At 44.0% G+C, this 14572-nt stretch overlaps 1 protein-coding gene across 1 annotated transcript in view; it reads left to right on the top strand.

Annotated features, from left to right (window-relative positions):
• Acox3 (Acyl-CoA oxidase 3) overlaps nucleotides 1-14572 on the top strand; it is a 40337-nt gene that overhangs the window by 19747 nt on the left and 6018 nt on the right. Inside the window, exons 9-13 of the mRNA XM_075684829.1 lie at nucleotides 228-348; nucleotides 1351-1584; nucleotides 3527-3681; nucleotides 5973-6105; nucleotides 9195-9349. Coding sequence (XP_075540944.1) covers nucleotides 228-348; nucleotides 1351-1584; nucleotides 3527-3681; nucleotides 5973-6105; nucleotides 9195-9349 — 798 coding nt within the window. The remainder of the gene's footprint in view (nucleotides 1-227; nucleotides 349-1350; nucleotides 1585-3526; nucleotides 3682-5972; nucleotides 6106-9194; nucleotides 9350-14572) is intronic.

Genomic DNA, 14572 nt, shown 5'->3' with positions numbered 1-14572 from the left:
GGGTTTTGCTGCTGAGCAGGTTTGGTTCCCAGCCATGGTGGCAGCATTGTGATGGAGACAAAATGCAAAGTCACTTAACCCCTGCTGATCAAAATCACTTGGAGCCCCTCACTACAGCATCTCTCATAGCCCTAGTGTTATTTTGGTATGTGAACTCAATGAATGAAAGAATCAATCATTCAATCCCATCAACAGTCTCCTTTTCTTTTGTTTCTGGTACCATGTAGTCGGAACAAGGTGTGGAGCTGCACATCTTGTCATGCGCTGCCAAGTGCAAAGCAGGCTGGCTGGCCAGGGATGCGATACAGGAGAGCCGTGAAGCCTGCGGTGGCCATGGCTATCTCAAAGGTACTGTTTTATCTGCTCCTCCGCACCATTCACATACTTTGTGACAGCCTTGTAATTCAGTACAAGCTCTCTCTGCTTACAAAATTATCGGGACTCTTTGCGTCAGCACCACTGACTCGGTCGATCCAATGTATAACGGTGTCTGAAATTGGTGATGCCACGACGTTTTCACTCTCGTCGTGACAGGTGTTACAGTTACAGTGGTGCAGTACCCTGTGGCCTTTCGCGCTTTGACTCTGTTCATTCGCGACATTATGGTGACGTAGCACATTCAATGTGATGCCCGCTTCAAGAGACAAGCAATTTTGACGGCTGAGGAGCTGGGAAACTCTGCCGTGGCTTGGCCAGCTCGCCGTAAACGAGTTGCCGATTTGCACATGGCGGGACCAGCAGCATAATTGCGAAGCCAGCCAAAAGTGCTTGATCCGTAGACCTTGCAGGGGCCTGGTACTGTCCCCAAACAATATGGTTGGGCACTCTTTTAAGAAGTGCATAATCCGAAACGAGCTCTGTGGCATGGAAGATAACTTGATTCTTGGGTGATCACTATTGGAAATAGTTTCGCTTTCATGAGACTTGACTCATCCCAGCACCAAACTCTTGGCTTTGTGCGATGATAGTGAGCCTGGCACAACACCAAAAACACTTATCCTCCGGGGACATGCTTTGTGAAAGTGAAACTACCTTCAAAAGTGGTCGCCTGAGAATAACGCCCAAGGGAAGCTGTGACACCTCCTGAGACAACAATGAGTGAGAAGAACTCGTTTCCAAATTGTGAGTGCTTGAATGAAGGTGCCATTTCTTTTTTCGTTTATATCGCATTACATTTGCAGTTTTATTTATTTTGCATGACTGGAAAGTGAAAGTCGACCATTCTGTTACAATTACGGTCACATTACATTCGAGTAAATACGGTATTGTTGCAGTTTACCTTTAAATTTGTGCTGCACATTGCACAGCTCCCAACACAGCCTGTACCACTTGATTCTTTCTGAAATACAGTGTCGGGTCTTGGTGAGCTGCGCAATGACAACGATGCCAACTGCACCTACGAGGGGGACAACAACGTGCTTCTGCAGCAAACAAGCAATGTGCTGCTGTCGTTGGTGCAAGGGCGCAAGACGGGTCAGCCCCTACCAGCCTCCATGGCAACCATTCAATTCCTCAATGACATGGAGACTATCCTGCAGGGCACCCTGGCAGCGACCACTGTTCGTGAGATGACCGACATTAATGGTCAGTTATGTGGCACATTGAAAGTGAACTATGACATAGGCATGCTTTGTAGAGGAATTAAGGAACCTTATCAAAGCTAACAAGACACCTGACTGCAAATAGGTGAAAGCTTATCTCGCTTTTTTTTTTTATTAAGGAGGAAGCCGGGGCTATAAGCTTAGAGGCCTGAAGGAGGCCTCTGCTCCTCTATACAGTTTCACATTATAGATTGCAACACAACACGGTCAACTGGTTGTAAACACATAAATTACAGGCGCACTCTATGTGCTGCACTGAAGCACCCAACTACAGTGAAGCCTCATTACTACAAACACCGCATAAACAAACTTTCCTGATTAACGAACTTTTCAGAAATCCCTGCTGACTTCTTATAGCTTCTGTGTAAAGATATATCAGTACTGCGAACTTCAGAATACTAAACCTTTCAGAATAACTATTGTTATTCAGTTTCCCTGTGATGTTAACAACACTTCCGTACTACGAACTAATATTCCCGAAATCTGGGGATTCTTAGACTTTCATGTATCCTTCACAGCAGCCGAAACAGTAGGCTAGCAGACGACAAGGCGCAGAGAGTGCAGACATTGCAGCGCAGGGGTTTGAAAGACCTAAGACTGCGATTGAGTAAAAAAGGATGCCGGTGAGCAGAAGCAACGCCGCATCTGGCTTTGCGAGCATATGCTCCGCCAAGAAAAGTGTCACCTAGCAGTGGAGGCATGTCTCTTCCTTCTTTCTGCGCATTCCTCCTTCTTTTGCGCTTCTTTCTGCAGCGTACGAGCACGGTACGCGGTGAAATAACGTGAGTACTCACAGGGATGCCATACGGTCGCACTTTACACTTGCCAGACAGTGTCGTTTATGTGCGCTTGCACTTTGACGTAGTTAAGGTGTCCGCCTCGAGTGAGACAGTTGTGGTGTCCATGGGGAGCAAGAAATATAAAAAACAACAAAAAGCAAGAAACATTGTGCTTTGGAGGTGACATGGGCCTACCTTTCTTTCAGTAATTTTCTCAAAGTCAGCGTCTGTTTTGTGCGTGTCACTTTTATTGTACGGTGCTTCAGTACTGTGTGGCGGCGGAATCTATGGAAAATAGCAACAGCTCGTGCCGAGAGCCAACTGCAACATTTTCTTGGATAGCTGAAATGGTGAAAACTTATGAACTGATGGGTTATTGGGCAAAATGGTTCATCTTATGGCCTTCACTCTAACTATCTTTCACTATAACGAATAATTTACCGTGGTCCCCTGAAGTTTGTTATATTGAGACTTCACTGTAGTGAAAGGCAGCATGATAAACAAACTGTTGCTACTACAGAAAACAGAAGTTTGAAGTAGCTAAATCTTGCTTAATTTTCTTTGCGAATATGTTCCAAGACGCACCAAAGTGGATGCCCGCCAACATCTTATTACCTGTTGCAATTTCTTGGAAATTTAATTATGTTTGCTTAGTATGAGCTATAGGGATTTATAGTGCTTGTGATTGAAAAAAAAAATATCTGTCATTAGAAACAGTGTTGCTTTGAGTGTATGGATTATTCGATTATTGAGTGTAACTGATATTTTAGAAGGTAAGTTAAAAATGAGGAAGAAATGTAATTATTTATGCATGTGATGCGTAGAGCAGGTAACTGGTGATATTGAAGTAACAGAATGGATGCCAAGGAAAAGGAAACGCAATCGAGGACAGGCCAGAATTCACTTGTGGGATCAGAGTGGGAAATTCACAGGCATAAAATGGACTCTGCAAATACAAGACAGGTAATTACAGTGGTAGGGGGTTTCCTTTTTTTTCTTTTTGACAAACGTCACGCTTATAAATTTTACTCAACAAATAAAAGCTGCTTAAAATCTTGCGAATTTTTGTTTTCGAAGTTGCAGTTACGAACTGCTTCAACATGGTCATGTCTTGGGAATTTTCATGATTGCTCGTCTCGTATGCAGTGATCTTGGCGGCGTATAAGTGGCTGGTCTGCTATCTGCTGAGGGTAAGCGACGAGAAGTACACAACGCTGGTGTCTCAGGGAGAGGACCAGTTTTCAGCCAAGAACAACACACAAGCCTTCTGCCTCCGAGAACTGGCCCTGGCTTACATTGAGGTACTGTAGCGTGCAATCCTTGTCTACAGAGAAGACTACTAGGTAAAATTCGCAGAAATTAGTCATTTAATGACTTACCTTTGTACGGATTTGCAAGAAGCGATATGGTCCAGTCTTGAAAAAGAAGTGAAAACATAAAAAGGACTGAAAATACAGTAAAACCTCGTTAATATACCACTCCGTATGATTTCTTGGTGCCAACATTTGCTATTGAAAACACAAAAAAATGACCCTGTATAGTTACGCTTCTTTTTTACCGGTTCATATGTTCCCGTAAAACACATGCTTTTAGTACTAATGTTCAGTACTTCACCAAACTGCGATTGTATAATACATTTTCTGACTGCTAGATCTGGTGTGAACAAGAAACAGCATGAGGCGCATGCGATCGAGAGCTGTTAGGCGCCCACCACAGCAGCTTCCCTGCAGTACTCGCCTGCTTGTGTCACGTGAAAATGCTGGCATGCACTCGGCTTTCTCCTCCGGTACCAACAAATCTGGCAGGTCGTTGCGCGTGGCATTCGCAGCTATCCTTGCCGTCCCTATTGCGATAAGTATCTTCACCTATTTGTTTTGCAGTGTTTGTGGCGTAGTGCCGTTGGAAGTGTACTGCACACTTTTAGTGAGTGATGACTCCAACCCACCGCCATTCCCTGCTGCAGGTGGGATTAAGTAAGCAAAATGTTTCGCTCTGGTGGCGTCGTATTCCACCGTTGCCCGCCAGCTCGATTTTGTTTCAATTTCCTGTCGCACCTTAGAACACTATGCAATAGGAAAACAACAAAGCCCATCTTGGGCCTCTTGAGCCCCACCAGCTCGAAGCGCGTCGGCATGTCATGGCAATGATTCTCGCCAAGTGGGCACATCAGAACAGCTGCCGACCCGGGCCAAATTCGATAGCAATGCAAACGTAAGCTTGCCAAAGCCGCAAATATAACAGTGCGCACTTCATATTGTTGAGGCCCCACCAGGTCAGCACGGTGTGGCTACATCTCAGGCTGCAACTATATTCAGGCAACACTTCGCATTTCGTAAGTGTCACCTACAGTCGAGTCGGCCAAATATTTTTTTGTGACTTCTGAGGACCAGCTATGGGCCGTCCAGCGGGCCAAGGATGCCGCCAGGACCCAGGAACTCCTGGCCGTCATCTAGGCGGGGCCTTTGGCCCTCCCCACCAACTCGCAGGGCACACAATAAAGTTATTTCCTCCTCCTCTGAGTGTATATTCTCCCGGTCAGTATGTACTTCCCGCATTCTCTTTAGCAAAATGTATATATGAGGTTTTAGTCTAATTACTAAACCTTTGAAGTTAGCAAACATGTCTGTTTTGAGCGTCATTAGTGAATATTCCTTAGGTTTAAATAAAAGTTGCCCATAGTATGTTGGAGGTTAGTTCTTAAGTGTTTTCGTGGTTTTATATGCTTCATTCTTGAGTTTGAATACAACTACAAGAGAGAAAAAAACATCACTGTTGATTGCACTATCTGTGTGAAACATCTTGGTAGATTTCTAGGTAGCTTTTAATGGTTATGTTGTTTTTTGACAGTTGGTCAGAGTTTCAGATTAGAAATATACTTGACCATTGTGTTCTCGTGAAAAGCTACAACACTAATCGATACACCCTGCTTACATTATTACGTGACATAGCCTAGTCTGGTGACATGAAATATTGGGGCCTTGTTGCTTTTATGATCAGTGCAGACAGCCAAGAGGAAGTTATCACTGTAGATCAGATCGAGCCATGACCATTGACCTTTGTCATGGTCAATCATTCCACTCCGGCCCCTCCGCATTATCGGCTCACTCCCAATGCGAGTCAAGTGTATGGCCTAGAACCTGGATGCTATTCTTGGTGCTACAGTCTGCCAGGCAGAGCATTCTTGCTGCCTGAGCTTTATCGCCACTATGGCATTACTCATCATCCAGCTGTTTCTCTGGGATGCTAACCCTCACTGTAGTACGCTAATCTGGTGCAGTATGCGAGGCACGTGACCTGGCAAATATATTCAGCACCCATTAAAAATATGACTCTTTCTTTGACCCTGACTAGTCAATAAACGTGTCTAACAGCACAGAGTGTATCGGTTGTCATGCCATACCTTTGCTATTGATAGTGCCTAGACATGCATCAGTGTTTGTTGTAAAGTGCACAATAATTGAATGCATTCATTTCATTCAAACTATAATTAAACTAGCCAGAAATGTCAGTTGGAAGCTAGGACCTGACCTTCGAATCGCTATGGAATGATGTTCCCTGCCTTCTCAACATTGCATTCCCTTTTTCTCTCCAGCACACCATCGTGGAAAAGTTCCAGAATTTCATTGCTGACCTGAAGGACCCTCAACTGTGTGTCGTGCTGCAGCGAATTAACTCCCTTTTTGCGCTTTGGAGCCTGGAAAAGCGCATAGGGGACCTCTATGGTGGTGAGCTCAAATTTCTTGCCCCATTCTAATGCAGTCGACTTCCATCAATTCGACCTTGCTGGACTGACACAACGGATCGAATTATTTGGTGGGTTTAATTAAATGAAGAAGCTTCTGAATCTAAGGCATATGCTGTTATGAGTTCTAAGTTGCAAAGACTGTCCACTCAAATCAACACGCACCCTATATATAAAAAGGAAAATGCAGCATTCCTTCGATTTTGGCTATAAATAAAATTAATAAATCCTGTAGGCTAGCTGTGCAGAGTTGCAATTCATTTTCATCTAATGCTCCTCATCACCACTCACAAACAGCTCTTTATTGTTGCGGGCCACAACATGTCCTCCATGCAGTACATTGCATTTGATATTCTGCATTCCTCTCTTTTTTTTTGCAACCCCACAGCCAACCTATACAAAAATGTGTTCTGTCGCCATCTTATGATGACATTGGCAATGCTGCTGGCTCTGCTGGTAGACCGTTGGCAATGTCAGAAACCTGACTTCTGTTTTGTATACAATTGCGCATATCAGGATCATTTGTAAGTGCTAATTATTCATTGTGAACTGCCGTATTCACTTGGAAATCTGTCAAGGGCAGACTGGAAACGCTTTCAATGGGGGGTAGCACATCTTGAAACAATCACTGTTCTTTAGCACCGTTAAGGCAGACACTGCAGGGTCACCATAGGGGCCGCATGAGTGTGTGCTGAACACTCGTGTTTGAGTTATCCAGTCAGGGCCGATATTGTATCAACGAGAATCTACTGTAGTGCAGATCTAGTACTGTGCACAGAAACATATGACAGATACACCCAGAGAGTATATAGGTACAATAGACTTCTGTTAGTTTGACTCTGGTTAATTTAACTGCTCAGTTGATTCAGTCTTGACCAAACACCCAGCCGGCGCTTCATTCATATCTGTGGGCCGATTATTTCAATGACAAAATTGGCCCTCACTGGATAATACAAACATGAGTGCTCAGCACGTACTGACATGGCCCCTATGGTGACCCTGACCTTCACGGGAACTGGAAAATAAAACGCAATCATAATAACCATACGAAAATATATTGCTCCTATGAGACATTGGCTGGGCAAATAAAATAAAATGTATTGTTCAGAAAAGCAGATTATGCAGCATTGTATCAGCGAGATTCTACCGTATCTCACTATATCCGGTGTGCTCCTTCAATATTCCTGGAGTCTTGTGCACGCTTTAATAAGAAACTACCTGAAATTTACCTCAGGCCATGGAAACACTTCAATATATTCAGTGCAACTCATTCTCAATACTGAAGCCTTTCCATACACTTCATTATATCTGAGCTTTGTACTCCTATGCGTTCATTGCTATATTCAGTGCATGTCTCACTAGTGTACCAGCTGTACGAGGTGTGACACAAAAGAAACGAGACTAAGTGTGTACCTTGAAAAAAGGGTTGAGTTGGCAACAACTGTCTTGCTGACGTAATCCCACACTCCGCCTCTATTCATGCGTCCAATTTCAACGGAACCTATCACTCCAGTTGGGAGTGCTGCGTCATTGAGTGAACATGTGCAGCTGCATTCTACCGGAAAAATGTCTGGTGTAAAAACCGAACAGCGAATCAACATCAAGTTTCTTGTGAAACTTAAGAAATCAGCCACGGAAACATTTCAAATAATAACCGAAGCTTATGGAGATGTAACTTTGTCTCGTGCACGTGTGTTTGAATGGCATAAGCGGTTTTCAGGGGGGAGGGATAGTGTGGAAGATGATGAACGTGCTGGACGCCCAAGGTCAGTGATTAGAGACCAAAACATTGCCAAAGTTCATGATGTTATCAGCGGTGACCGAAGATTAAGTGTTCGTATAGTGGCGGAGTTGGTTCACTTGGATAAGGAAGCTGTTCGACGCATTTTAACGGATGAATTACACATGAGGAAGATTTGTGCGAAGGTTGTTCCAAAAGTTCTGTCCATTGACCAAAAACAGTGCCGTAAAGACGTGTATGTGGACATGTTAGAACGCATTGCAAACGAGCCAAATTTGTTGGAATCTGTTGTAACATGTGATGAGACATGTATTTTTACCTATGACCCAGACAGTAAGCACCAGTCAATGCAGTGGGAGTCTCCGGGATCCCCAAGACCCAAAAAAGCATGCATGTCAAAATCAAAATTCAAGCCAATGTTGATTGTCTTCTTTGACATTAATGGAATTGTAATGATTGAGTGGGTTCCCAGTGGTCAGACTGTTAATCAACACTACTACATCGAAGTACTAAACATACTTCGTGAAAAAATTAGGAAAGAAAGGTCACAGTTGTGGAGTGATGGAGGGCTGTTGCACCAGGACAATGCACCCGCTCACACGGCCCTATCTGTCAAGCAGTTTCTGACCAGCAAAAACATTACTGTGATGGGGCATTCTCCTTATTCACCTGATTTGGCTATATGCGACTTTGGTTTACATCCTAAAGTTAAATCTTGCTCAAGGGAAGCCATTTTACCTCATTTGAAGAGGTTCAGGCAAAAACGGAGAATCTCCTGAAGGGCCTTCCAAAAACGTCATTCCAGAACTGTTACCTGCAATGGCAGCACCAAATGCAGAAGTGTGTGAATGCTGAGGGGGACTACTTAGAAGGTGATAATGTCACATAGAATTTATTTAGTAAGTACAATAAGTTATTGGACCAGTCTCGTTATTTTTGTGTCACACCTCGTAGTTTGCCGATTCCGCTTTGTATACTGCACCATTATGGAACTAACTCTCCTGTTGTAAAGAGAAGCTGGAGACCTCACAAGAGGATTTTGCAAGGAGACGAAAACAAGCGGAAAGGGTTTTGAAACACAAAAAGAAAACAGGAAGGGTTAACAGTCAGTGCTGCAAAGACGGCTGTTCACTATAAATTAAGTGTATCTGATGATTTGTCACTCATAAAGATTTGAACAAATGTATCACTACATGTCTGCGTGCTTTTGTGTGATCTTAAGATGCCTGGCTAGCCTTTTTTTCTGTCTTATTGTATTTGCTGTATTTCTCCATTTTTTGGCAGCTTTTGCATTCTGTTAGAGTTGACCCCATCTAAATTCTCTGTTCCAGGTGGATATTGCGCAGGCGAAGCTGCCAAGAATTTGATGAGAGAAGGCATCTTGCAGCTGTGCCGTGAGCTGAAGGACGATGCTGTCACACTGGCAGATGTCATTGCTCCGCCCGACGTCGCCCTCAATTCTGTTCTTGGCTGCTCAGATGGACAGGTCAGGTTCAAATGCATTATCAGGTTTATTCAAGCGTACTTCGAGGTATTTTCTAGTTTTCAATATTTTTGCTCCCCGACATTCATTCTCGTTTTATGATGAAGTTCCACTGTACAGTCGCCAACTGATTATTCGGACACCAATAATTCACGCATGCTTGATTATTCGGGCAGCTCCGTGGTACCTCCACTAGCCCCATAGACGTAATGCATAGTGTAAAGAGAAATTTCGCACACATTATAGTGCGCCGTGCTATAATTCGGAGTCCGACTGCACAGCCGTATGCTAATTTGGCCACCAAGTAGAGCAGGAATAGCAATGTTATTATTTGGTAAATGTTGCCGGCGTGGTCGTTGGCTATGTCACCGGCTTTTCCTTGAAATCGAAAATAGCGAAGCCTAGTCAATCTAATAATCGCTGATAAACAGTCGGTGCGTGAATTGACTATACTTTTGCCTATCTGTAGCAACAGCGTGACAGCGGTCGAGATATGGGCCACAAGTTTGTGGTGATGCCTTCCGCTCGATTCTATGCCACTCTTATTATCTGCCATTCATGGCCAGCTGACAACATTGATAAGATATGCAGAGCATCACTGTAATCACTGCCGAAAACGCGAAAACGAGTGCAGCACAAAAGTAGGGGAGTGCAAATACTGAATAATGCATTTCGAATTGAATATCAAATTGAATATCAAATATCAGAAAATTTAACACAAATTTTTATGCTTCTAAATTTTGTACCAAAATCACAGTGCTGTACATGCTCATGAGGCTAATCACATTACTTCGTTACTTAACAGGAATCCTGCCAGCTATCAGTAACTTATGTACCTATGAATTGAGATGCATAGTATACTCTACTATTATTGATTAAAGGAAACATCAGATTATTTCAAAATATCATTTCAAAATAGCTCATTTTGTATACGAAGGTCTGGAATATATTTTTATCGATAGAATGTCTGTCAAAGAGAATTAAGTGTTTTTTCCCCCTGAAGCTGAAGACATAGCGAAGTTGTCCTATATACCAATGGGGTTTTCGGTTTAATAGTTGGCCTTACTGTGCTTAATGGCAATCTTATATTGCTTTGGAAGTGTTCTAGTTTTCTTCCAGAAAGCAGGAATGTTTTCCCATGTTTATAGCAGTTCGTTCTTGTGGGTTATTGTCAGCTGGTTAAGGCCAATCTTCACGACAGAGAAAAACTAGGAATGCACTTCATTTCACTCGCTGTCGCACACATTGACCGCGGTCGATCGTTTCCGGTTGGCCTTGTAGAACCTTATAGCAAACCTCGTTAATTCGACCCTTGTTAATTCTGAAAATTGGATCATTCGGGCTTGTCCTTTGGTCCTGGCAGGCCTATGCCTTATTTAATGCAATGAAACTCCCGTTAATTCGGACATATTTGGCAGCACATCGGTTCATTCGAACAACTCTCGGAGCTCAGCAAGCGTGGAGCGCCGCAAATGTGCAACACAAAAGAGCAAAAATGGCGTTAGTGTCCATCGAAACAAAGCAGTGGAGTTTGCGTCACCATGGTCACCAGTGGAAATCGTACGTGAATGACAGCAACGCCATAATGCTTTGTGCCTATTTGTGCCTTTAAAGCATTTATTCTTGCATTTGCCACCACGCATGGCACCACGGTGGCCGCCTGCCTTCGTGGCTGCATATTCGCCATCCATGATCACATCGATAGCAGACGTGCTTTCATCCACAACAGTTGCAGCAGTAGTTTCGCTTTGACTCGGTGTGCACGTCGGCCGGGTGCCTCCATGGTTGCGTAGTCGTCATCTATGATCGCATCGATAGCGACCGCGATTTTGTCCGCAGTTGCAGCAAACGGTTGTTTAGTTTTGACTCGGTGCATGTGTCCGCGGCACACCTTCAGAACCACAAGGTTGCTGTCCACGATTGTGTCGACAGCAAATGGTAGTCTCGTTTTTACTCGGTGCAAAGCTGTTGTGAATGAAGTCTATATCGCGATGGGCAAAAAAATAATTGGGACGTGTGCGTGGTAGTGAAAAGTGTGTTTCAGATTAAGACACGTGCCGCAGCCACGCTGCAAAGGAAATCACGAGGCCTTCGCCGCTAATCATCAATTCTCGTGATCAGTCACAAGGTGATGAGAACTGCAACTTCCACACTGCTTTTGTGCAAAATAGAAGCAGGGTTTGCCAATTCAATCAGTAAATAAAAGCGTGTTGATGTAGTAAGCATTACTTTATTGTTTTCTTGATATCCTTGATAATTTGACATTCGCTTAATTTGGACATTTTTTTTCGGTTCCATTAAATCAGAATTAACGAGGTTTAACTACCGATGAAGATTGTGGGCTGTGGGAACGCTGTGTGAGTCAGGGCACTGACCACGGATGGGTCATTCACCGAAGGCACCGATATTCCGAAAATGAAATATTCGAGAAAAAGAATATTAGATATTCGATTTGCGAGTCAAATTATTCGAATGTTCACTATTTAATTCGAAATATAGTATTCGAGTGTTCGCACAACCCTACATAAAGGGTTGTGTGAACTAGAAAATTGCGGCCATAGACTGTCTAGCCCAAAGGCAAGCATACCGTACTTACACGATTGTAAGTCGGCCTATGTTTTTTAATTTGAAAATCTGAAGTGGGGGGGTCAGCTTACAGTCGAAACCAAAACATGGCACCGCTCAAAAAGCGAGATTAACGAGATATGGGGGGAGCTACAACGTAGTTGCAAATTTGTTTTCTCTACGGCCCTACCTGTACCTTTTCACTATCCCGCACGTTTGTTCACTTTTTGGAAGGGTTTTTCAACATTTTTGAGAGTTTTACCATAGTTTTACAGTGCACGCAACACTCATGGGGTGTTGTTGATAGCTGATGAAAGTGCCACTGTTCCATTCGCAGCGGCACCCTCAGAATGGCGGCACTTGCCAGGAGTATCATTAGTTCATGGAAGAGCAGACACCACTCACGTGTTTCTCTTTTCCTGTAGCTATTAGTTTGATGCACTCAACTTGACTGACATTTACATGCTACTTCCATGCTTCCTCAGTCATCATGAGTGCTCCAGGCCCACTAAACATTCGGCGCTCGTTCACAGCAGTGTTCAAGAGGGCTACCATCCTTTACACCGAAGAAACAAATCACTGCGCAGCGGGCTGCAAGTTCAATGCTTCTGAATGGGTGGTGCGAAAGTGGCGACTGCAGTAAAGCAAAATTTTCACCTGTGACGGCAAGTGAAGAATTTCCCCGAAGTCTGGATGCTTTCTGGAGCTGTAGGCCAAGCTTGCAATGTACGTCGCTGAAATGCGTGATCAGTCCCCGCTAGTGAAGTGCGACATGGTCATGAAACAAGCCCGGATCTTCGCCTTTTAAGGACCTGCTCCGCCGTGAGTACAACGACTGGCTGGCGGCAGAAGACCACTAACTCACGCCAACCGGACCTGTCAAAAGAGCCTCCCTGACGGTTGCGTGTGGTTGGGTGCATTTAGCCTGGGCTGCTGTTCCACAAGATGTCAGGCTGCGGTCACTTGCCAAATGTGGAATTTCGCTGGACGACGATGCGCTGTGGGACCGTAGCAGCGATGGCAATGGCGGCACTAGTGAGGACGATGGCACAAGTGAAGACGAGTAGTCCAGTGACCATGCCAGCTACCAATAAATTTTTGTTATGGAATGTGCCCTTGGGTGTGCTTTTTTTTTTCCCCTGTCACGTGCGATATGGGGGGGGCCGACTTACATTCTAGTCAACTTACAATCATGTAAATATGGTACGTGTGCGCAGCAATGGGTTGAAAAACTTGGGCCACATTCTGAGCGATCACTTTCGAAGATAGTACTTTCATTGTTGCGGTATTTTACGTGGCTAGCACCTAGCACCGAACACATCGACGAGCAGCAGCATTTCTGCGCTGCGGTAAGATAGCGTGCTTGGCACTATGCCAAGAATGTCATTGATGGTAGAGGCTGAGCTGTCTTGCGCTGGCCATGGGAAAGATAGTGTGCTTGACTCTGTGACAAGAATACTGTCGCTCATAGATGCCACTGTGTGCTCGTAGATGCTGATGTGCCTTGCACTTGTCACGCAAAAGACGGCGTGCTTGGCACTGTGCTTAGAATGCCTTCGGTCATCCCCCAAAAGTGACATCCAAGAATGTGGCACACTTTTTTTTGGCCACTTCTGGTCGGGCGAATCTGGTATTTCTGACTTTTTTGGCAGTCTGTGTCGAGTACAAGTTATCGGTCGGTGACTGTACTGGCCAAATGGGTAACACAATGCAGTTATCTTAATTTTCCAGCAATTTTGAGTGCTTGCCACTTTAACATACTAAATTGGCAAGATGCAGCCATAAGTGAGGAACGGGTAAGTGGTCGTAAACTTTTGCCTGATGTTCTTAGCATTAAAGATGCATGTTGTTTCCATGGTTGAAGATATGTCGTTAGTACGCATGTTCACTTAACGAGGTGTTTCACATGGACGCCACCACTCATATATGAGAGAGATAAGTTGCACAAAAGAAAACAAAAGACCAACTTGAACCACTCTCATTATTGTCTCTGTGCCCTCCACATTTGACAACTGCTTGTTCAAGAGAGCAGCCAACAGTTTGCCAACATGCCTGCCCGCCAAGGCTAAATCCACTGCTCCCATTATCAAGATGCGGCTCTAATTCCAATGCCATGGCTCCCTGTACATTCGCAGTTCCTTCCTAGGTGTGCTGAAATGTGGGGGGAGTCACTAGATCATTGCTGTGGCATTATTCCTTCCCAGAAATTTTTATATGCATCATTGCTAGCGCACGGAAAGCTTCTGCAGCATGCAGTCATTGCTCCTGTGTTGTTCACAGACTCCGTGAGCAACACTGAAAAGTATGGGTGTGCAAATACCAAATAGCTGATCTTGAATCGAACATCAAATTGAATCAAGAAAAAAAATTTAAAAAGCTGAGTATTGAATCGAATATTAGAAACCTTATCACAGAGTTTAATGCTTACTACAAATTTTGTGCAAGAAAACATGATGCTCAACATGCTCAGGAGTCTAGAATTGCATAACAATAATGTTGAAAGCTATCAGTAACTTAGGTACCTAGAAATCAAGGTGTGCAGTATGGTCTACTCTTACTTAAATGAACACCAAATTAGTATGCCAGCATTGATTGCAGCTCAGTTCCATATGAATGTCTGCAAAATATTTTTATTATCTATAGAATAAATGTTGGGTAGAA

The sequence above is a fragment of the Dermacentor variabilis genome, chromosome 3 (genome assembly GCF_050947875.1).
Source record: "Dermacentor variabilis isolate Ectoservices chromosome 3, ASM5094787v1, whole genome shotgun sequence".
NCBI classification, from domain to species: Eukaryota; Metazoa; Arthropoda; class Arachnida; order Ixodida; family Ixodidae; genus Dermacentor; species Dermacentor variabilis.
The sequence above is the reverse complement of the archived record's forward strand: the minus strand, read 5'-3'. Positions and strand labels throughout refer to the sequence as shown.